Source organism: Plecotus auritus (genome assembly GCF_963455305.1).
Source record: "Plecotus auritus genome assembly, chromosome: 8".
NCBI classification, from domain to species: Eukaryota; Metazoa; Chordata; class Mammalia; order Chiroptera; family Vespertilionidae; genus Plecotus; species Plecotus auritus.
In genome coordinates this window covers 109,678,992-109,704,738 of record NC_137782.1, presented here as the reverse complement: position 1 = coordinate 109,704,738, position 25,747 = coordinate 109,678,992, and the positions used below count along the sequence as shown (strand labels likewise).

Genomic DNA, 25,747 nt, shown 5'->3' with positions numbered 1-25,747 from the left:
TTTAACAATAAATGTGTACCGTATTCTTCTTCATGGAAAAATAAGACATCCCCTGAAAATAAGACCTAGCATGTCTTTGGGGGCAAAAATTAATATATGACACTGTCTTATTTTCGGGGAAACACGGTAGTATGTACATTATAGGTACACAAGCAAACACAGTATGACAAATGGAAAGATTAGGGAGCAATACCAGGTGGGTTCATATATAGAAAAATTCTTCTGGTTTCACAAGTGTTTTTTTTCTAATCTGGTTATAATATTTCCTAAAGGCAATATTATAGATTAGACATCTTATTTTACCCAAAGCTCTATTAGAAACTATCAACACAATGGTTAAACTTAAATTTAAATCAATTTAGCTAAACATGTAATAGAAACTAGTACTACATTTTTGGCAAATCACAATATTTTCTGGTGCTCAGTTTAATTAATGGCTAATTATGGATGCCTAAATTATATAAATTCCAGCTTTAAAATTCTACTAACAAATAAAGTATCAAAAATTTAAGGAATATGACTTTGTTATTATAGTGCTAACAAACTCACATTTTATTTTCTGCCAAACACAGGTGTTCTTTAAGCAACTGAATTTCAGATTCTTTTTCTTGAAGCGCTATCTGAGACTGATATTCTTTGTCCCGATTGGCCACCAGCAAAGCTTCTAGATTCTGCATGGAGATTCTCTCATTTGTCATCTGACTTCTGAGGAGTTCTATTTCAGAACGAGCAGAATCTAACTCATTCTCAATCTGTACAACAATAGGAAGATATCTATACTTATTCCCATTCATTCACTTAATTGATAGATTATCAAAGACTTATAAAATTTCTGTAGTATGTAATAAAATAAGAACCCCTTTAATTTCTTTCTTTTTTAAAATTCTCAACTGATATGTTTTTTATTGATTTTAGAGAGACGAATGTGAGATAATGAGAGATAAACTTTGATGTGAGAGTGAAACATTGATCAGTTGCCTCCCGTATGCGCCCCCACAGGGAACAAACCTGCAACCTAGGTATGTGCCCTGACCAGGAATCAAACCCACAACCTTTTGGTGTATGGGATGACGCTCCAACCACCTGAGCCACCTGGCCAGGCCCCTTTTAATTTCTTGATTACAAATATTGTCCTCCTTACAAAATACACACACACACACACACACACACACACACACAGAGTTTCATTTCCACCAACTTTTTGATCATATCAGAAAATTCATTAAGTAATGAGTTATTTATCTCAAACTGCAAACAATTTCCATTTCCAGCTTTGATATTTATTTATATATTTCTGCAAGACTGACATGGTAATACCTGTGACTACAGCTTTTACTGTGTGAGGCGAGTAACTACCTTACAGAGTGTCATTGCGCTCCATTGTTAAGGAAGACAAGGAGTCATTACACATGCCCTCTCTTGCATAAACCCTGGGTAAACTTCATTTTTTTGAAGGTTATCTTGAACCTGAAATACACTGTGTAAGCCAAATGTTTCTCCAAAAGGAAGAAAACCAGTCATTACTATTTAGTAAAAAATTATTCCTAAAATTATCTCATAATATACATTATAATAAATTATATATGCATTTAAAAAGTTAAATATGGCCCTAGCCAGTTTGGCAAAATGGATAGAGTGTCGGCCTGTGGAATGAAGGGTCCCAGGTTTGATTCCAATCAAGCACACATGCCTGAGTTGCAGGCTCAATCCCCAGTAGGGGGAGCGCAGGAGGCAGCTGATCAATGATTCTCTCTCATCATTGATGTTTCTATCTCTCTCCCTCTCCCTTCCTCTCTGAAATCAATAAAAATATATTTTAAAAAAGAGATAAATGTGAAAAGATAAAACTCTAAGAAAAAAGAATTCAATAAAAATGAGATTATAGGGGGAAGGAGAGGCAGTGGGGGAAGAACTTCCTGAACTATATGCAATTAAAAAATGATGTCTGACCAAACAAAAACATATTGATAGTCTATATAAAGCTTAAAATTTAGAAGGAAACAACAGGAAGAAAATAAACTCAGTAAATAAAATAAAGAGTTAATATCTTACTAATATAAGAAACTCATGCAAATTGAGGAGAAATGTGAACAGAAAATATATAAAATATATCAAATTATTAAACATACTAGAGGCCCAGTGCATGAAATTCGTGCACTTGGGGGGTATCCCTCAGCCCGGCCTGCACTCTTGCAGTCTGGGAGCCCTCAGGGGATGTCTGACTGATGGCTTAGCCATCAGTTGGACATCCTTAGTGCTGCAGAAGAGGCAGGAGAGGCTCCCACCACCACCTTTGTGCTTGCTAGCTGTTAGCCTGGCTTCTGGCTGAGTGGCACTCCCCCTGTGGGAGTGCACTGACCACAGGTGGCAGCTCCTGTGTTGATTGTCTGCCCACTGGTGGTCAGTGCACGTCATAATGAGCAGTTGAGCGGCCTTAGCATATCATTAGCATATTACACTTTGATTGGTTGAAAGGACAACCGGACACCCGGATACTTAACATATTAAGCTTTTATTATATAGGATGGGAAAATAACCTTATGAATAATCAAAGAAATAGAAATTAAAGCAAAATGCTATTTCGAGTCCAGGGTATCTTCACCTTGACAGTAGCGACCTTTTGCGTTGGATAAGTATGTGGCGTAGGGAACTGCCTATGCCTTGCAGTGTGCTTACAGCACCCCTGGCCTCTACAAGAGGCCAGTGGCATCCCCCACCCCAGCAGTGACAATCACAAGTGTCTCCAGACATTGCTGATGTCCACTGGGGGGCAAATCTCTGTTCTAGTTTAACAAATTGGTAAATTTCTTAGTGTGTGTTGATTAACATTAAAATGGGCAATTATAATTTCATACACTCTGCTGTCAGGAATACAAAATGGAGTGTTGCATTTTTTGGCAACAGATTTATTGAAATATAATTCACATACCATATAACTCACACATTTAAAAGGTACAATTCAATTTCTTTAGTATATTAAAAGAGTTGTGCAATCATACCACAATCGCACAAATTCTAGTGTTAGAATTTTTCATCATCCACAAATAAAATGCAGTACCCATTAGCAGTCTCACCAAACACCTACTGTCCACCGTCCCAGCATCTGCCTGAAGCAATCCCTAATCTACCTTCCATTTCTATGATCTGTCTTATTCTGGACATTTCATACAAATGGAATAATACAACGTGTGTGTGGTCTATTGTGACTGGCTTCCTTCACTTAGCCTAAGGTTTTCAAGAGTCATCCATGTTTTAGAAGGTGTAGTTCTTTACTACATAGATGCCAAAATCCTCAACAAAATTTGGATCCAGCAGTACATCAGAAAGATCATACACCATGACCAAGAAGGAATTATCCCAGGGATGCAAGGATGGTACAATATCCGCAAATCAATAAACATGATACATCACATAAATAAATCGAGGGAAAAAAATCACACAGTCATATCAATTGATGCAGAAAAAGCATTTGACAAAATCCAACACCCTTTCTTGATAAAAACTCTCAACAAGGTGGGAATAGAAGGATCATACCTCAACATCATAAAAGCTATATATGATAAACCCACAGCTAACATCATACTCAAGGGGCAAAAACTAAAACCATTTCCCCTAAGAACAGGAACAAGACAGGGATGCCCACTCTCACCACTCCTGTTCGACATAGTACTGGAAGTATTAGCCATTGCAATTAGACAAGAAGAAGAAATAAAAGGCATCCAAATTGGAAAAGAAGAAGTAAAGCTGTCCTTATTTGCCGATGACATGATATTGTATATAAAAAAACCGAAAGACTCCATCAAAAAACTAATAGACTTAATAAATGAATTCGGTAATGTAGCAGGATACAAAATTAATGCCAAGAAATCTATAGCATTTCTATACATCAATAGTGAACTTACAGAAAGAGAGACTAAAAAAGCAATCCCATTTACCATTGCACCAAAAAAATTAAGATACCTAGGAATAAACTTAACTAAGGAGGTAAAAGACCTATACACGAAAAACTACAGGACACTGAAAAAGGAGATAGAGTAAGACGTAAACAGATGGAAGAACATACCATGTTCATGGATTGGGAGAATCAACATCATTAAAATGTCCATACTACCCAAAGCAATCTATAGATTCAATGCACTCCCCATTAAAATACCAATGGCATATTTCACAGACCTAGAAAGAACTCTCCAAAAATTCATCTGGAATAGAAAAAGACCCCAAATAGCCACAGCAATCCTGAGAAAGAACAACAAAGTAGGTGGGATCTCAATACCAGATTTCAAGCTGTATTACAAAGCCACTGTTCTCAAAACAGCCTGGTACTGGCACAAGAACAGACATATAGACCAATGGAATAGAATAGAGAATCCAGATATCGACCCAAACCACTATGCTCAATTAATATTTGACAAAGGAGGCATGAACATACAATGGAGTCAAGACAGTCTCTTCAATAAATGGTGTTGGGAAAATTGGACAGATACATGCAAAAAAATGAAACTAGACTACCAACTTACACCATACAGAAAAATAAACTCAAAATGGATACAGGACTTAAACATTAGATGGGAAACCATAAAAATACTAGAGGAATCCACAGGCAGAGAAATTTCAGACATATGCTGAAGCAATTTCTTCACCGATACTGCTCCTAGGGCAATGGAAGCTAAAGAGAAAATAAACAAATGGGACTACATCAAAATAAAAAGCTTTTTCACAGCAAAAGAAACCATCAACAAAACAAGAAAGCCCACTGTATGTGAGAACATATTTGCCAATGTTATCACTGATAAAGGTTTAATCTCCAACATCTACAAGCAATTTATACAACTTAATAAAAGGAAGATAAATGATCCAATAAAAAAAATGGGCAACGGACCTAAACAGAATCTTTTCGAAAGAAGACAGAAGGAAGGCCAAGACACACATGAAAACATGCTCAAAGTTACTAATCATCTGAGTGATGCAAATCAAAACGACAGTGTGGTACCATCTCACACCTGTCAGAATGGCTATCATCAACAAATCAACAAATGACAAGTGCTGGTGATGATGCAGAGAAAAAGGAACCCTCATGCACTGCTGGTGGGAATGCAGGCTGGTGCAACCACTGTGGAGAACAGTATGGACTTCCTTAAAAAAACTAAAGGTGGAGCTCCCATTTGACCCAGTGATCCCACTTCTAGGAATATATCCCAAGAAACTAGAAACACCAATCAGAAAGGATATATGCATCCCTATGTTCATAGCAGCACAATTCACCATAGCTAAGATTTGGAAACAGCCCAAATGCCCATCAGCAGATGAGTGGATTAGAAAACTATGGTACATCTACACAATGGAATACTACGCTGCTATAAAAAGGAAGGAATTCTTACCATTTGTAGCAGCATGGATGGCCTTGGAGAACATTATGTTAAGTGAAATAAGCCAGGCAATGAAAGAAAATACCACATGATCTCACTCATTTATGGAAAATAAAGAACATTATAACCTGATGAATAAAAAGATAGATACAGAGGCAGTAAAGCACCAAACAGACTGTCAATTTACAGCGGGAAGGCTGGGGAGTGTTGGGGAGGGAGGGAGTTAGATCAACCAAAGGACTTGTATGCATGCATATAAGCAGACCAATGGACACAAGACACTGGGGGGGTGGGATGAGGGCATGCGACAGGGGTTAGGGGAAGCTGGGGGAAGGTCAATGGGGGAAAAAAAGGAGATATATGTGCTAATATATGTAATATTTTAAACAATAAAAAAGTCAAAAAATATAATTGACTATTATATATTAATCTTATATCCTGCAAACTTGATAAATGTATTTATTAGTTTGAATAGTTTTTAAGTAGATTCTAGGATTTTCTATATGTAAGATCATCATCTGTAAATAGAGATAGTTTTACTTTGTACCAATCTGGATGCCTTTTGTTTCTTTCTCTAGCCTTATTTCTCAGGCTAGAACTTCCAGTACAATACTGACTACCAGAGGTGAGGAGAGCATATTTGCTGTGTTACTGACAAGAACAAGGAAAAACATTCACTCTGTTACCATTAAGTATATGTCAACTGTGGGGTTTTTTTTGCAGATACTCTTTATTAAGTTAAATTCTCTTATATTCTAGTTTATAGAACAACATGAAATATAATAGCATCTGCATCATAGGGATACCAGACAGAGAAGGGAGAGAGCAAGGGATCAATAACTTATTCGAAGAAATAATGACAAAAACTTCCCTAACTGGAGAGGAAAAAGACACACAAGTCCAGGAAGTACAGAGTGTCCCAAACAGTATGGACCCAAAGAAACCCATACCAAGACACATCCTAATTAAAAAGGCAAAAGTGAAAGACAAAGAGAGTATATTAAAAGCTACATTAGCCTGACCACTTAACAACTATTAAAGTAGCTAGTATTAAAAAAAAAAAAAAACAGAAAAGAAAAGAAAAAACAAAACAACAAATAACAAATGTTTCAATTATTACATGTATTATTTTCCCAATTTGAAAACACAAAGTAAAAAGTATTTTTAAAGAAAAAATTAAGGACATATTACTTAAATTTTTACAGTGAGTATCTATGAGTTACTTTCATCATTAAAATGTTCTTGCTGAAATAAAAAACAATTAAAGGAAGAGTCTGACAATACTGGCATATACTTCATTCACAAAATATAAACAGTAAATTCTTACAGAAACCAGCTACCTACATGTTTCTCAAATGCAACATATTCTCCTAACAAATAGTAGACTAAGAAAACTAAAATTTCAATAGGATTTGAAAATAACAGAAATGTACACATGACCAAAATTTGTTAATTCTTCAGTTACACTATTCAATTTGTATACATATACTTTAGGATCTGAGTTCCGTCTCTCCAGATGCATCTCCAGCCATTTTCACCCATGCATGCTACACTGGCCATTGAAAATTACTTACTATTCACTCAAGAAATCACTTTTACCTTCATACATTCCCTATGTTGTTGTTTCCTCTGAATGAAACACCTCATCTCTTCTGTGCTCATTAGTATGTCCACTCCCTCCGACACCCATGGGCTGAACAGGAACTCCCTCTCTAAAACCGTGAGTATTTCTTATTAGTATAACATTCATCCCAATGTCAATACTGAAAGGTCCTTGAGAATAGGGGCCTGTATCTTTTGAACATTATAGTCATAATGGCAAGCACAATGTCAGGCACATGGTAGATATAATCAAATGAACTACAGTTTAGAAGAACCCAATTAGTAAATAAATTTAGCTTAAAAGAATGTCATTAGAGTTATAATTTAGCTGGATAGACCTCAACCTCGTGGTTCTTTACTGATTGGTATGTAAAGATGTTTTATAATTCTCCTAGCCAAAAGTAAATATAAATTAAATGCTCAGAGGAAGAGTTATGTTACTTACTTGAATTGTTGGAATACAGCTGTCAAGTTAATCTCTGGGACTTAAAAAAGAAATCTAAAGGTGAAAGACAGGCTTGTTGTAATATTAACAACAGAACTTTTTTCTAATCCTGTAGTAATTTTATATACTAGAAATATGAAAAAATAAAACATTTTAAATGCATTACATACCATTTCAATTTCTTGATCTTTAGCAATCAGCTGCCTATTAAGAAGTTCTTTGCTTGAGTCAAGTTTAATACAAAGTTCCCTTGTGGAAGACAAGTCTGCAAGGGCAGACACCTTTTCAAACTGAACCTTCTGAAGCTCCTCTTCCATCTTCACAAGAGATTTATGCAATGTACAAATCTGGGCCTTGTAAGACCTTTCTGCATTCAAGTGCTACAAAGACAAAATTATTATTATAGTTTTTAACTTGGAAAAAAACTACAACATAGAGCACTAAATGGGGCAAATCTTTTAACGATAATACACTTACATTATAAGGAACTTCAGATGCTATAGGTAGTAATATATGTACAAAACACTATGACACATACATTTGCGTTTCAAGTTTCTGTACACAAAGCCCATGAGTAAGGTGGTCAACATATTTGGAAAACAACTTTTCCCACTTAAAAGTCTCAGTCCCAAAGCTGGTTGAGATATATACATGTTTGGTCTATAGTTCTGTCTGTTTGCCACAGTTTCTATTATTCTAGAATATAAATATTATTGTTGTCTTTAACAACAAAGTGACAAATGAAACAGCCACTAATTTACTCATAATATTCATTTTCCAATTCTTAAAATATCTATACTAATAAAAGGGTAATATGCTAATTAGACCAGACATCTTCTGGACGACCTTCCGGATGAAGTTGCAGCACTTGGGGACTGAGGCAGAGCACGAATTTCATGCATCGGGCCTCTATATGTTGATATTGATCATCCTATATAATAAAAGTGTATTATGTAAATTGTCCCTTCCATCAGGAGTTCATCCGGGAACTCAACCAGGGGGCAGGGCTGGCCAGGGGAAAGGAGAGAGACCCCGGTTGGCAGCCGGCAGCCGCTAGGGACCCTACCATTGCACGAATTTCGTGCACTGGGCCTCTAGTAATATAATAAAATGAGGACTGATAACTCTCTAGCACTTACTAATAACTTACAGAAAAAGACTCTGGGCAAGTATAAATTAAGAATAAATCCACATTATGAAAAATAAGAGCATGTTTTAAAAATGGTATTCAAGTTATATAAATGGGACTCAAGTTATATAAATGCTTTTAAACATTCAAGATAATCCCTCCTTTTTTCAGAAAAAAAAAAGTCTTAAGTACACTACCACCTACAGAGAAGCATTTGCTATTATGTGAAGATAACAGAACTGAGAGGCAAATAAAGACACTTTTCTACTTTTACAAGTACAAAGCACTAAAATATTGTTCCTGGAAAAAATTATTTGGTCACAATTCACTTCTACCTTTCTCCCTCCCTTCCTTCTCACTCACTGTATTTTTCACTCATTCTTTTTTTTTTAAGTATTATTATTTTTTAATCCTCACCAAGAATATTTTTCCATTGATTTTTAGAGGAAGTGGAAGAGAGGGAAAAAGACAAAGAGAAATATCAATGTGAAACAAAACACATCAATTGGTTGTCTCCTGAGCCCTGACCAGGGTCTGGGCGGGGGAGGATCCTGCAACCAGAATCAATAGAAACTGGGACCCTTCTGTCTGCAACATGATGCTCTATCCATTGAGCCAAACTGGCTAGGGCCTCACTCATTCTTTAAATCATCCTCCAGCCAATGTGCTTAAATGCACATTTGCTTAAATGGTAAGCAAAATGGTCTCTGCTCTGACAAAACTTTCAGATTATAGGGGAGTCATGCATCAGTCAAATAAACAAATGAATATATGTAATTCATAGATGAGCTTTCAAGAAAGAAAGAAAAATTCTCACATGCCAAAAACAAAGAGAAAACAGAGCCAGAGCAGGAAGCAAATGAAAGCCTAAAGCTAAGAGCTGGGGATAGAAAGAGCCACTAACAGTGAATGACTTACGTTTCAACATTCAAGCAAGGACAGGAGACAAGCATGTAGAATTAATGGAGAGTTGGAACTGAGACCTGTACATAATTTGGGACGGTTGAGAGGAGGCTCCAAGGGGGGAAAAATCCACTCAACCTCACAGATATAAACAAAAGTTTATCTTGACCTAGTCTTTGGATATGGAAAAAAATGTCTGCTGTAAGATACTGAAATCTTAGGTCTGAGTTCACTCAATTTTGAAGTCAGACTTTACACTACCCATCCAAATTCTGAACTTCAACATAAAGTTTGTCCCTTTGTAGAAGCCCACCCAAATCCCTGGTCATATAAGAGTCTATAGAAGAAACAACGCCCTTTTTAAAGAGATTACTGTCAAATAGTGAGAGTCAGAGCAACATAGCACATAGCAGGATCAGAGTTCTAGAACTTCAAATTATTGAACAAAATATTTTAGAAGGCATGAGAAAATATGCTTAAAAGTTGTAAAGACATTAAAGAAAAATTAATAACAAGACACATGTGAAAAAGAATCAAGTAGGACTTCTAAAAAGAAAAAAATAAATGAAAAATTAATGAATGCATCAAAGAACAGACGAATACAGTTTGAGAAGGAAGAATAAACTAGAAGACAGATTAAAGAACAGAGAGATAAACAAATGGAAACTATGATAAACTATTAATAAATATTTGGGCTAGAAGATTCAAAAAGTGTATTTTAAAAGTTAAAGGAAACAGTAGAGTAAATTTGGAGGCAGTAATAGTCAAAGAAATAATACCTGAGTATTTTCCAGATTTATAAAAGGCATGGATACTCTGACTGAAATAGTGCAACCAAACCAAGACATTTCTCCCCAAAAGAATCCATACCTAGACATATAATAGTGAGACTACACACAAAGAAAAAGAGAATACCTTGAAAGGAACAATGACAAGATAGACTTACTAGTATAAAGAATTACAATGACAATGAAAACATACTTCTCCATAAAATAAGACAATTATGTTCAACATTATAATGGGGAAAAATTCTGAATCTCGAATTCTATATTCAGCTAAACTAATACACAAGAATGAGGGTAAAATGAAGCCATTTGCAGAAGAGACTGAGAAAATAAACTGACAGATCAAATAAAGAAAGTTTAAAGAAAGAAAACTGAACTTAGAAGGAAGAAATAGAATGTAAGAAGCAATGAATAAAAACTTTTGCAAACAGGTGGGTGGATACAAATAAACATTGACTGAAAAAATAATAAAAATAGTAATGATTCATTTTTAAGGACATAGAAAGTATTTCAAGATGGCTGCAGAGCTACATTACAGAGCAATCAACCTGAAAAACCAATTGAAGGCTAGCTGATCTGAAATATTATAACCAAGGAGCACAGAAACCACATAGAGGCCTGGTAAGAAGGGTGTATATATGGAAAATGACAGCCCATCACACAGGTGTGGACAGCCTCATTATGCAGGTGTGGCTGTGGCTGAGAAGCCAGAAGGATATTGTGACTGTGGAACTACCTCCCCATAGGAACATAGGGTCTCAACCCCACATAGGGATTCCCAACCCAGAGCAACACAAATGGGAAGAGAAGCCTGCATAGGAATCAGTGAGGATATAGACTGCCTGGGAGACTCAGATCACACCCTCTTAGGGAAAGAGCACTCCTAAGGGTACGGCACCAGCCTGGGTGTTTGCTCCAAACAGACTCCAACTCAGGCGTCCTCAAACTACGGCCCGCGGGCCACATGCGGCCTGCCGAGGACATTTATCCGGCCCGCCGGGTGCCACTGCCTGTCCTGCTTAGCAGCCGACTCATCCCGGGCCCGCAGTGCGCATAGGAATTTGTTCATAGTTTTTTTTTTAAACTATAGTCCGGCCCTCCAAAGGTCTGAGGGACAGTGAACTGGCCCCCTGTTTAAAAAGTTTGAGGACCCCTGCTCCAACTGCTAGTGATGCCATGCTATTATACTCAGGTCCTACAATGGGGTCTGCTGGTTACACCCAGCAGTGACTTTAAGGGGCCCTCTATTTTGGGGGGAGGCTTTTGGAAGAGACATAGGTGAGTAAACTGTGTGAACTGGGAAAGAGGGTTCGTCTCCCTCTTCTGAGCTCTAACTGGTGCCCGTCCCCTCACCTGTTGGGATGCTCAGCCTGCCCTGCCCTGCTGGTTTGGCGGCACAGGGGAACTGGACTTTCAACCCCATCCTGATGGGTTTGGAGCCCATGTAGAGCTCCTGGGACTTTTGGCCCTGCTCTTCTGAGAGCAGTCACATGGAGAGATCAGAGCGCGGCATAGAGCTGACCTTCAGCCCCATACTGCCAAGTTTGGTGGTACAGAGGGGCCAGGGAGCCGCATAGAGCTGTGATTGGTGTACCATGTCTCCCAAGGAAACTTCTGTATGGGAACCATATATTTTGTGACAGCATGGATGAACGTGGAGATTATTATGCTAAGTGAAATAAGCCAGTCAGAGAAAGACAAATACCACATGATCTCACTTATATGTGGAATCTAATGAACAAAATAAACTGATGAACAAAACAGAACCTGAGTCATGGATACATGGAAAAGACTGACATTTGTCAGAGGGGAGAAGAGTAAGGGCACTGGATGAAAGAAGGTAAGGGATTAGCCAAAGAACATGCATACATAACTGATAGATAAATACAACAGTGTGGTGATGACCAGACGAAAGGGTGGGGTGGGTCCTGGGGGAAGGCGGACATAGGAGATGAGAGGGGGATATCTGTAATAGTGTCAACAATAAAAAATAAAATTAATAAAAGGATATTTAAAAACATGTGAAGCTAAAATAGTTATAAAAATATCATAAAAGATTGGTGTGTATTTATGAGAAAGAGAATAAAAGAGAGCACATGTGCCCTAGTAAGCAGGGTGTTGTACTCAATTTTCAAATATTCCTAGAATCATATATTGCTTAAGAGGGTTGGAGATTCTAATAACAGACTTTGTTAACTATGCATATTATAATTTTAACTGCTAGAAGAATAGATTGAGAATGTATAATTTCAAAACCAATGAGAAAGTGGGGGTAGGAAGTGTGTAAGGAAACAAACACATAAAAGACAGATAAAATAAAAGAAACATTGAAGGATCATGACAAGTGGAGAGTAAAAAGTAAATCACTAATAGTAAACCTAAATGTGCCAGCAATTCAAACTAATACAAATAGATTAATCTTATCCTACCTAATAAAGAGGGAATATGCTAATTGACTGCCACGCCCTCAAAAATGGTGGCACCTATAGCCACAAGATGGTGGCGCCCAGTCCCCTCAGCCCCCCAGCCACCCAGGGCCGGCCTGAGGTGCAGGCAAGCCTCAGATGGCGGCTGCCCAGCTGACAACCAAGGTGCAGGCAAGCCTCGAATGGCAACTGCCCATCCACCCAGGGCCGCCCAAGGCTCAGGTAACCAGAGCCGACTGAGGCTTGTGCTGCTAGCAGTGGCAGCAGCAGAGGTGTGATGGGGTGTTGCCTTCCCCTGATCGCCGGGTCGCCTCCCGCCCCTGAGGGCTCCTGGACTGTGAGGGGGGCAGGCCGGGCTGAGGGACCCCACCCTCCTTGCACGAATTTTCATGCACTAGGCCTCTAGTTAGTTAATAGAAAAGTATTCTCAGATTGAATTTTATAAAACTCAACCAATATTATTTTTATGAGAGACAAACAGTTGAAAAGGATTTTTAAAAAGATATATAATACTTCTGTTCCCAGTTATCATAGAAATAACTAGGATTGAATTTATATTCTTATTATTAAAAACTAGAAAAGTTAGAGAAGATGGAGAAGAAAGGGGAGGATGATGGGGGAGGAGGGAGGAGTAGGAAGAGGGGAGAGGAACAGGGCAAAAAAGGAAGGATGGAAGGAAGAGAGAGATGGAAGGAGGAAGGGGCAGGAGGGAGGGAGGAAGGAAGAAAAGGTAGGGTGGGAGGATGAAAGGAAAGGAAAGGAAACAAAGAATTGCTTCTAGTCATTGGACTGTGAACATCGTGAGAAGGAAAACAAACCAGACGAGCCCTATGATCATCCCAGTTTTCTGTCTGGAGACTCTTTCCAGCCTCTGGTTCAGGAAAAGAACTTCAATGAGAGCATAATTGTTTTTGCTGAACTGAGGAGACAACAATAAGCATCTGAAATATGCTGGGTAGAGTTCCAGAAACAAGAGATCTACATAAAAGAGATATCCAGAAATTTGCCTAGAAGTCTTCTTGAGATGCTGCTGAATACTGAGCCATGAATATATGGAGTGAACTCCAGAATCCTGAGAAAGATCCATCAGAGAGCTCTAAAGCAAACAATCCCACAGCTGATAACAGTTGGAGAAATATTAATGTTGGAACCTGCCAAGTGAAGAGTTGATAATGAACACTCTGGGCTGGACATTTAATAGAGAACCCTACCACACAGCTTAGTAGTAGGCCTAAACTAGTCTTACAGAAAAGACCATTTTATATCTACTCTATCAAAGCTTAAAAGCAATCTTGAAAGTATCTGTTGATCTGCAAGTACAGCCCACCAGAACAAATCCAATACTCCTTTTAAAAAAATAAATATATTTTTATTGATTTCAGAGAGGAAAGGAGAGATAGAAACATCAATGATGAAAGAGAATCACCAATCAGCTGCCTCCTGCATGCCCCACACTGGGGATCGTGCCTGCAACCCAGGCATGTGCCCTGACTAGGAATGGAACCATGACCTCCTGGTTCATTGGTTGAAGCTCAACCACTGAGCCATGCTGGCCAGACTCCAGTATTCTTTTTAAAAAGACGACAAGATCTAATGTTCAACAAGGTAAAATTCACAATGTCTATTATTCAATTAAAAAAAAAACACACACACAGAGACATGTAAAGATGCTGGCAAATGTGATCCATAAACAGGATAAAGATCAGTTGATGTAAGCAGAGGCAAAAATGATAAAGATGATGGTACTAGCAGACAGGGGCTTTAAAATAGCTATTATCTAGACAAAAGAAAATAAAAAGGTCTGAATTACCCTGTTGGCACAAACAACTAGAAAAAATGGACAAAATATAGGAGGGAAAACCTGTTTTCAGATGGTAGAGAGCAGGTAGCATAGAACTGTAGTCTCTGACAGAAGGGAAGCAAAAAAGGTGAACCCTATGGTTGTCAAAGCACTTGTTAAAGATAAGTTGGGACCATAATGCAAGTAAAAGAAACAAAACATAGTCCAGTCATTGCACTAAGCTCAAAGGATAAAGATCAAAGTTAAAGCAAGTTGATATGGCTAGAACTTGTGCAGCAGAAGAGAAGGGTGCCACCAGACAGAAGGGTGATATGCAGAGCAATGCCAGAAATCTGCACATGCATAGGTAAAACTCCAAGAGGTCAGACAAAGAACAAATTCCTAGGAAAAAACAATTATCAAGAAAATTGTGAACCAAACCCCACATCTCACATAAAGTCAGAAATCATTCAAGATCTCAGCCAGAGTGGAGACACATTTGACACTCATTGACTATACATAAGGCAATAGAGACCTAAAAAGGGTCACACCTTAGCTATGGGGATAAACTAGCTCCAAAATAAAGAGCATTCTAGAGTTATCCTAAAGAATTTGACAAAGTAAACCCCACAATTTTAAAATCAGCCTCAACAATGTAAAATTAACAATGTCCAGTATACAATTAGAATTTACTAAATGGGCCCAGAAAAAGGAAAGTGAGGTCCATAATCAAGGGAAAAATAGGTCAATAGACACAGAAGCAAATATGGCAGAGATGATGGAATTAGCAAACAAAAACATTAAAAGAGTTATTATAAATGCACTAGATATGCTCAAGGATTTAAAGAAAAAATAAAAATAATGAGAAGTGGAAGACATTCAAAACAACCAAATGCAATTTTGGAGATGAAAATATAATCCCTAAATTAAAATTTCACTAAATGAAATAACAGATTAGACACATTAGAAGAATAGATCAGTAGATCTGAAGACACAAAATCAGCAATTATATAATATAAAGAAAAAAAAGGCTAGGCAAAATGTACAGAGCCTTTATGGTCTATGGAACTATATCAAATGATACTATATAATAAAGAGGCAATATGCAAATTGACCATCATGCTCTTACATAAGATGGCTGCCCCCATGTGGTCACAAGATGGCCACCACAAGATGGCCGGCAGGGGAGGGCAGTTGTGGGCAATCAGGCCAGCAGAGGAGGGCAGTTGGGGGCAACTGGGATGGCAGGGGAGGGCAGTTGTAGGCAATCAGGCCAGCAGAGGAGGGCAGTTGGGGGCAACCGGACTGGCAGGGGAGGGCAGTTGGAGGCGACCAGGCCTGCAGGGGAGGGCAGTTAGGAGCAACCAGGCCAGCAGGGGAGGGCAGTTGGGGGGAACCAGGCCTGAAGGGAAGGGCAGTTGGGGGGAACCAGGCCTGCAGGGGAGGGCAGTTGGGGGCAATCGGGCTGTCAGGGGAGCAGTTAGGCGTCGATCAGGCTGGTAGGGAGTTGTTAGGGAGTGATCAGGCTGGCAGGCAGAAGTGGTTAGGGGCAATCAGGCAGGAAGGCAGGTGAGCGGTTGGGAGCCAGCAGTCCCAGATTGTGAGAGGGATGTCCGACTGCTGGTTTAGGCCCCATCCCTGTGGGTCCCAGACTGGAGAGGGTGCAGGCTGGGCTGAGGGACAACTACCCCCAGTGCACGAATTTTGTGCACCAGGCCTCTATTCTAACATACTTGGAATTGAACTTCTAGAAGCGGGGGGGGGGGGGGGGGGGGCGCAAAACATTTTTAAAAGCCCAGCTGGCATGGCTCAGAAATCATTGAAGTTTAACAGCTAGGTGTGGTCAGGAAGAGTGTCAAAAAGACCCTGTCATCCCATCAACAAAATGAAAAGACAACCTACTGAATGGGAGAAGATACTAGCTAATGATACACTGGATAGGGATTAATATCTAAAATATATAAGGAACTGATACAACTTAACACCCCCAAAATAACATGCCAATTTAAAAAATGGGCAGAAGGCCTGAATAGGACTTCTCTGAAGAGGTCATACAGATGCCAATAGACATATGAAAAGATGCTCAATATCACTAATCATCATAAAAATACAAACTAAAAGCACAATGAGCTATTCCCTCACATCTGTCAGAATGGCTATCATCAATAAATCAGAAAAGGAAACCTTTGTGCACTATTGGTGGCATTATAAATTGGTGCAACCACAGTGTGAATGTTCCTCAGAAAATTAAAAAAAGAACTACCAGATGACCCAGAAAACCCACTTCTGGGTATTTATCTGAAGAAATCCAAAACAGTAATTTGCAAAGTTTGTACACCCTTATGTTCATTGCAGTATCCTATATAATAAAAGCCTAACATGCAAATTGACCAAACAGTGGAACAACCTGTGGAACGACCAGTTGCTATGACAAGCACTGACCACCAGGAGGCAGATGCTCAATGCAGAAGCTGCCCCCAGCCCGCAGGCCCCAGGCCAGCCAAGGCGGGTGCCAGAGGGGGGGCCCCACCGATTGCCCTGCCGGTCGCCCCACAGATCGGCCCTGATCACCGGCCAGGCCTACGGACCCTACCCATGCACAAATTTTGTGCACTGGGCCTCTAGTTATTTATAATCCATGCACCAGTAGCTCTCTGCAGGGCCTGGCCGCTCTGCACCTGCTGCCCAGAGGCTCTCCGCAGCCCAGAGGCCCATCCGCGGCCGGGTGTGGAAATGCTTGCCTTATTGCTGGGGCGATAGGCAAGCGTTTCTGCACCCCCCACCCCCCACCAGCTGCTCCGTGCCTGCTGCCCAGAGGCCCTTCGCAGCCGAGGTGGAACGCTTGCCTCAGGACTGGGTGACTCCGGTGGGGCTGAGAGGACTGGGCGCCACAATCTTGTGGCTATGGGCGCCACCATCTTTGTGACAGAGGGACAGTTAATTTACATGTTACCCTTTTATTAGATAGGTTAGCCAAGTTATGGAACTAGTCTAAGTGTCCATCAAGAGATGAATGGATAAAGATGCCATATCCTATCTAATAAAAGAGCAATATGCAAATTGACTGTACATCCACTACACGCACAAGCCACACCCACCAGCCAATCAGGAGTGAGTATGCAAATTAACCCAACCAAGATGGCTGCGGCCACGGAGAGAGCAGGAGGCTTGGGTTTCCCTGGCAATGGAGGAAGCCAAGCTTTCTGTCTGCTCTGGCCAGCCCAGGCTTCCGCTCAAGGCTACAAAGTTTCAATTATAGAAGATAAATAAATCCCAACAAAATGGCGGCAGCCATGGAGCTGGAGAGAGCAGGAGGCTTGAGTTGCCCCTGGCAATGGAGGAAGCCAAGCTTCGCAGCCCTGGCCTGCCTTGGCCTCCACTCAAGTCTACAAAGTTTCAATTATAGAAGATAAATAAATCCCAACAAAAATGGCTGTGGCCATGGAGTGAGCAGGCTACAAAGTTTCAATTATAGCACTGACTGGTTTGGCTCAGTGGATAGAGTGTCAGCCTGCACACTGAAGGGTCCCAGGTTCAATTCCAGTCAAGGGCATGTACCTTAGTTTTGGTTACGGGCACATCCCCAGTGGGGAGTGTGCAGGAGGCAGCTGATCGATGTTTCTAACTCTCTATCCCTCTCCCTTCCTCTCTGTAAAAAATCAATAAAATATATTTTTAAAAACACACACACACACACACACGCACACAAAAACAAAGTTTCAATTATAGAAGATAAATAAATCCCAGATCCCAGGGCCTCCGCTTGGGTCGCCGGGGGGGCGTGGCTGGCCTGCAAACCACCACAGGCCCCTCACCCAGGCTGCCCCACACCCCAAGGGAACACCCACCCTGATCCAGGACACCCTTCAGGGCAAACCAGCAGGCCCCCACCCGTGCACCAGGCCTCTATCCTATCTAATCCTATCTAATAAAAGAGTAATATGCAAATTGACCGTCACTCTAACAGAAGATGGCTGCCCCCATGTGGTTAAAGATGACTGCCCCCATGTGGACAAAAGATGGCTGCCACAAGATGGCCAGCAGGAGAGGGCAGTTGGGAGGGACCAGGTCTGCAGGGGAGGGCAGTTAGGGGTGACCAGGCCAGCAGAGGAGGTAAGTTGGGGGCGACCGGGCCTGTAGGGAAGAGCAGTTAGGGGGGGACCCAGGCCTGCAGGAGTGGGCAGTTAGTGTGACCAGGCCTGCAGGGGAGGTCAGTTAGGGGCAAACAGGCTGGCAGGGGAGCAGTTAGGCATCAATCAGGCTGGCAGGGGAGTGGTTGGGGGTGATCAGGCTGGCAGGCAGAAGCGGTTAGGGGCAATCAGGAAGGCAAGCAGGCGAGCAGTTGGGAGCCAGCAGTCCTGGATTGTGAGAGGGATGTCTGACTGCCCGTTTAGGCCCGATCCTACCAGGATCGGACCTAAATAGGCAGTCGGACATCTCTTGAGGGGTCCCAGATTGGAGAGGGTGCAGGCTGGGCTGAGGACATACACCCCTGTGCATGAATTTTGTGCACCGGGCCTCTAGTATATATAAAATGGAACATTACTCAGCCATAAAAAAAAATGAAATCTTGCCATTTTGACATGGATGGACCTAGAGGGTATTATGCTAAGTGAAATAAGACAGAGAAAACAAATACCATATGATTTCACTTATATGTGAAATCTAAAGTAAAATAAACAAACAAAACAAACTCATAGATACAGAGAACAAATTGATGATTGTCATATGGGAGGGGCATTAAGGGAAGATGGGTGGAAAAGATGAAGGGATTAAGAAGTACAAATGCCAGTTATAAAAATAGTCACAGGGGTGTAAAGTAGAGGATGGAAAATATAGTCAATAATATTGTAATAATTATGCATAATATCAGATGGGTACTAGATTTGTGGAAAACCCTTCATAAGGTATATAAATGTCTAATCACTGTATTGTATACTTGAAACTAATATAATATTGTATGTCAAGTGTAATTGAAAAATAAATTTAAAAAATAAGCCTTAACCATTTTACATCATATACAAATATTAATTCAAAATGTATCTTAGATGTAAATATAAAAAGTGTAATATTTCTATAAGAAACATAAGAAAATCTATGCACCTTGGTATTTGCAAAGATTTATTAGATAGGACAAAGATGTGCAAATTATGAAAGAAAACTGATAAGCTGGACTTAAAAAAATGTTAAACCTGCTCTTAAAAAGAATTCATTAAGTAAATAAAAAGGCAAGCCAATGACTGGAAGAAAACATTCAAAAATACACAAAGGAACATCTAGAGCAATAAAAAAAAATTCTTACAACTAAAAAACAAGACCCGTAATAAAAATATGGGCCACGGATTTGGATATTTCACTAAAGGAGATATATTAGTGATCAGACATACGAAACAGAATGGAAAGCTGCTCAACATCATTAGTCATGAAGGAAATGCAAACTAAACCCACAACGTGATAAGTGCACACATCTATTAACAATACCATGTATTGGGAAAGATGTAGAGCAACTGGAACTCTCATACAATGCAAATGGGAGTGTAAAGTGATACTACCTTACATTTGGAAAACAGTGTTGATTTCTTGCAAAGTTGAGAACAATTACCATATGATCCAGAAATTCAACTCCTATTTACCCAAGAAAAATAAAAACATATGTGCACACAAAGACTTACATGCTATGTTCACTCCAATTTAATTCATAATTGTCCAAAATAGAAAGAACCTGTCTCCTCAAAAGTCATATGTAGAAGGCTAACCCCAAAAGTGACTGTATTTAGAGATAGAGCCTTTAAGGAGGCAATTAGGGTTACATGAGGTCATAAGGAGGGGGTCCTAATCCAATATAACTGGTGTCCTTATGAGAAGAGAGAGAGACAGCAGGGATGCACACACACAGAGGAATGTGTGAGGACACAGAGATAAGGTATCCATCTGTGGACCAAGTTGAGAGGTCTTGGAAGAAACTAAACCTGTGGCACTTTGATCTTGGACTTCCAGCCTCCAGAACTGTGAGAAAATAAATCTCTATTGTTTAAACCCCCCAATCTGTGGTATTTTGTTATGGCAGCTAGCTCTACACAAACTAACTGTCCGTCAACAGGTAAGTAAACAAATTGTGATATAGCTAGACAGTGGAATATTATGACAATACTAGAGGCCCAGTGCACAAATTTGTGCACAGGTGGGGTCCCTTGGCCTGGCCAGCGATTGATCGGGGCTGATCAGGGCCATCTTGCCTAGTCCCTATTGGGGCCAATGGGGGCCAGCTAGCCAGGGAGGGACCAAGGGAGGGCTCCAGGGCATGTCTAGCCCTCTCACCCAGTCCTGATCAGCCGGACCGCAGCACCAAGCTAATCTACCGGTCAGAGAGTCTGCCTCTGGTGGTCAATGTGCATCATAGAGACTGGTCAAGCGGTTGACTGAACATTAAGCATATTATGCTTTTATTATATAGGATGAATGAATGAATGACTTCAAAATTATTCTGATGAGTGAGTGAAGCCAAGACACAATGAGTACTGACTGTGTGATTCCATTTACATAAAATAATAGGGAAAGCAAATCTGCAGTTGCCTACCAGTTGGGATCGATTGACTGCAAAAAGGCTTGAGGGAATTAGGGAGATGATAGAATGTCCTATAACTTGATTGTAGTGATGATTGTGCAAGTGTGTTCATTTGTAATAACTCATCAAATCACACTCTTAAAGTGAGTGCTTTTTATTTCTTATAAATTGTACTTCAATATAATTGACTGAAAATTAGATATACCAGTACTTTGTCAACAATAAAAAAGTAGATAGCTATATTAATATATAAAACATACTTCTAAGTAAATAGTGTTAGTTATCCAAGTGAGTCCTTACACAAATTTAGAATATTTTCATTAGAGATATATAAATACTAAACTGGTATGAAACTAACGATTGTCTCAGAAATAAAGCAAAAACCAAGAAAATCATTCAGAGAAAAACAGACAAATCACAATAATAGAGGAGGATCTTAAAACATTACTTCCACTAACTAAAAGATGAAAAATACAAACTTAGTAAGGATTTATAAGAATTGAATGACACTATTAACAAACATAATCAGATATATAAATATATAATGTATACTATATATATATAACATATCTGTATTTATTATATATATACACACATACACAGTTTACAATAAGTGAATACAAATATTCACCAAGCCAGTCTTCATAGACACCAAAAAATTAATATCACATAAGGTATTTTATCTGATCATAAAACACAACAAAATGAAAAATAGAATAATCATCTTAGGTCCTTTGTGCATTGAAAATTTTTAAAATAACTTCAGGGATCAAAAATAAATCATAATAGAATTGGGTGATATTGAAAACTGAATGGCAATAACAGAATTACCTCAAAACTTGTGGGATATAGCCAAAGAAATATTTCGAGAGGAATTTCCAGTCTTAAATGCATATAAAAGAAAAACATATGTTCAATCATGGAATGTGATCACTTTATTCTAAAATTCATTTAAGGGTTTAATAAGGGCAAAATATAGTCAATATATTTGGGGGAACCTGAATCCAACCAGATATCAACACTTAACAAAACTATAGAAGCTCCAAGAGTGTATTGTTGGGAAGCAGATAGAGAAATTGATCAATGGAGCAGAATGTATGGGGACTTATTTTTATGACAAAGTAGACTTGTAATTCAGTGAAAAAAAGGTTGGCAGATTCACCCACAAAAATATAAAATTACCCCTCTATTTTAAGCTATATACAAAATCAATCTCAAATAAATTAAAGATCTAAATGTAAAGGGCAAATTTTCACATACTTTTAGAAAAACTTTTAAATGAAATTATAAGAAAACATCTTTCTGGTCTTGGGATAGTAAAGGATTTCCTAAAGAAGACATAAAATCATAAACCACATGGTAAAGCATTGACTAATTCCAGCAGCACGGGAATTTAAAATTTCTGTTTATATTGCAAGCACAGTGAAAAGACAAGCTACAGATAAATGTTAATGTATTTAAAAGGATTATTATCAAGAATAGATTATGGCTTTAAATCAATATGAAAAAGATAAACAACTTAATAGAAAAATAGAGTTTAAGAAATTCATTCCAGCAAATCAAGAGAAAATTCATAAAAGAGGAATTCTGAATGTCTAAGAAATATGAAAAGACCTTCATTTTCACTTGTAATCAAGGAAACACAAAACAAAAAGTATGAAAAAAATTAAATGTCTGATAATATCAAGTACTGATTCATATTTGAGAAGATGATAACTGCATGATTTCTGGTGGAAGAGTAATACTTTAGAGAGCAATCTGACAACACAAAGAAGAGTTAAAATTGTACATATCTTGGATCCAGTTATTCCACTTTTAGTCATAAACCTAGAGAAATATATATCCAAAGAGAAACAAAAAAGGATGTTGTAGAATTTTATATTAAGAAAATAAAGACATGCCCTGACCAGTTTGGCTCGGTGGATAGAGCATCGGCCTGCGGACCCAAGGGTCCCAGGTTCGATTCCAGTCAAGGGCATGTACCTTGGTTGTGGACACATCCCCAGTAGGGAGTGTGCAGGAGGCAGCTGATCGATGTTTCTCTCTCATCAATGTTTCTAACTATCCGTCTCCCTTCCTCTCAATAAAAAAATCAATAAAATATATTTTTTTAAAAAGAAAATCAATAAAATATATTTTAAAAAAAGAAAATGAAGACAATTAAACTTCCTTTAATATAACAATAATTTATAAAAAGAAAATATTTATATAATGAATAAAGATACAACTGTTTAGATATACACTATATAAAAATAATAAATTTCAAAATAATATTGAACAAAAAGTGCAAGTTGCCAATGGATACCTATAATATGTAGTAACTTACAGTGCACAAAACAACTTTATGCATCACCTGAGGCTGAGAGATATGTAGAAAAAATATAAACATATGCAAAAGAGCTATACAACCAGGAATCTTATACATGCCAAATACTAGAGGGGGAAAAGGGGAAAGGATAAGGAGTTGGATCCTGTAATGTTTTGCTTCTTTAAATAAAGAGAGACTTGAAGCAATTTGGCAAACTGTTAGCATCCTTAAACCTGTGAGGAGGGGTATAAGCATGTCTTTTATATTACTTGTTTTTGCACTTTTTCATATGTTTATGATAGCTCCTAATTTTTTAAAAAATGCTAAAGATTATTCTATTGGTAGTGCAGGTAATAGATTAGAGGAGAACCAGAGTGAGTACAAGAACAGTTATCAGGCTACAACTCATAGTATCTATATATACAAAACACTAAACAACTGGCTGACTGGGTGACCGGCTGGTAGCTATGACATGCACTGACCACCAGGGGGAAGACACTCAATGCAGGACCTTTGCAGAGTGCCTTGCACTCGGGGACCCCTTGGGAGATGTTGGACTGCCGGTTTCGGCCCAATCCCTGCAGGCCAGGCAGAGGGACCCCACCTGCCAGAAGGACCCTGCTCACTTTGCTGATGCCCTTTGAGCCCCAGCGCTGCCCCAGATGCAGCCAGCCAGGGGGGGACCTCAGGAGGTTGGCTCCAGGGCATGTCTGGTCCCTCTCGCTCAGTCCTACCCCTCTGGCCACCTTCAAATTAATTTCATTTCAATGTGCAACAATCCATGCACCAGGCCTCTAGTGTTTAAATAATTTAAGTGTTTACTTATATATTTAATTTATGGAAAGTCAAACTACAGTCTTCAACAGGATGCAGGACTTAGTACAAGCACACTTTCCCAAACTCACCTGCTCGACCTCTCTACTGAGGGCATCTACCTTTTCTTTTAATCTGTTCCCCTCTGCCTCAGCAGTGATAAGTTCTAATTTGAGGGTATTGTTATCTGCCTCTGCTTGCCGTGCCTTATTTTCCCAGTTTTCAGCATCTTCATTGGCTTTTCGGAGTTGGTCCATCATTTGTCGGTTCTCAGATTCCTGAAAAGCAAATCTTAAGTAGTAGAATTATGGGTACAGCCTCTCCTAACTGCTCTCTCTCCTTGTGATTTTCTTACCATCTGATTGATTCTTCCCAACATCTCCAGAATAATCTTTCTAAAAGGCAGTTCTTCAAATAACTTCTGTTTAAACAAAAGCTTCCTGAAAATGGTATTCAAACAAGTCCTTCTTACCTCTCTGTTATCACCCACCTATACATGCCACTCTAGCTACAGGACCTACTATTTCCCCTCACACCTTTGCTGATGTTGTCCCCAGTGCCTGGGGTGCCATTCTGTTTCCTTTCAGTTTTCATCTCTGGCACCTCTGCACCTAGCACACTGCATGCTGAATGGATGAATGAATGAAGAATGCACCTGACAGTTCTTACTAGACCACCCGTGCTTTGTGCTCTCTGGGGGAAGGGGTGCCTGGATCCATCCAATGGTGCTGTGAAATGAAATCCAGTGAAAGAACTCATACTAGCATGCTAAAAGCTAAGAGAAACCTGATGTGTGATGTCTGAAAACACAACTCCAGAATCTAAAAGCCCCAATCCTTAATGTGACAGGGTAGGAAGAGGAGGGGAACTGATTTACACTAATTCAGAGTTAACTATGCTCAGTGTTGCTAAGATATTCATTTATTTATATTCTGCCCTATTCCAGAATAGACTTAAATGGATCATTGTGCTAGATCTGCTGACTGACCTGGGTGTTCTTCCCAGTTATAGCGGGGACACTGAGACTAGGAGAGGTTGAGTAGCCCACCTAAGTCCATGCCATTAAGGAGAAGAGGAGTCAGACCTATCTGATTCCAGAGCTTCTGTCCATTCGTGATATTACATGCTGGCATCTTAAATCAAGAAGTGTGGAAATGCCTGCTTTGTCAACGTAAGCTCACTGCTTTATTGCCTGAAAGCAAGGATTGCGATTTAGGAGTCCTTACACTCTCTATCTCTCAACATCCTAAACAATCTAATGAACACCACACATAAATGCTCTACATATGTTTGTGGACTGATATGAAATAATACATTAAATAAAATAAAGAAAACAGATTTTCTTGGGGTGAGTTTCTATTAATGGTTTCAGTGGTATGTACGTAACAAACACTACACCTATTATAATCCAACTATACTTTTTAATCAACCAAACTACACTATTTTAGATAACATTTTACTAAATGGACACATCTAACATCGTTCATCAAGGCCTCTGTTTATTCCAGGATTGTCACACATGCACCAAAATTTACTTTAAGCATCCACGCACCTGGTCAAATGGTTACTGACAGAGAAGTGCCGAGGAGAGCCATCTGACTTCTGATCCTAAGAAATAAATGGAC

General features: G+C 39.2%; 1 protein-coding gene across 7 annotated transcripts in view; it reads right to left on the bottom strand.

Moving 5' to 3' along the window:
- LOC308255571 (testis-specific gene 10 protein) overlaps nt 1-25,747 on the bottom strand; it is a gene marked incomplete at its 3' end in the record, with an annotated part of 124,655 nt that overhangs the window by 32,592 nt on the left and 66,316 nt on the right. For 5 of the 7 annotated variants that reach the window (XM_080683187.1, XM_080683189.1, XM_080683186.1 and 2 more), the window contains 3 exons: nt 24,215-24,400; nt 7,584-7,793; nt 550-752 (listed from right to left, as the gene is read on the bottom strand). In XM_080683187.1, coding sequence (XP_080539313.1) covers nt 550-752; nt 7,584-7,793; nt 24,215-24,400 — 599 coding nt within the window. The remainder of the gene's footprint in view (nt 1-549; nt 753-7,583; nt 7,794-24,214; nt 24,401-25,747) is intronic. The other 2 variants (XM_080683192.1, XM_080683191.1) reach the window with 1 other exon arrangement.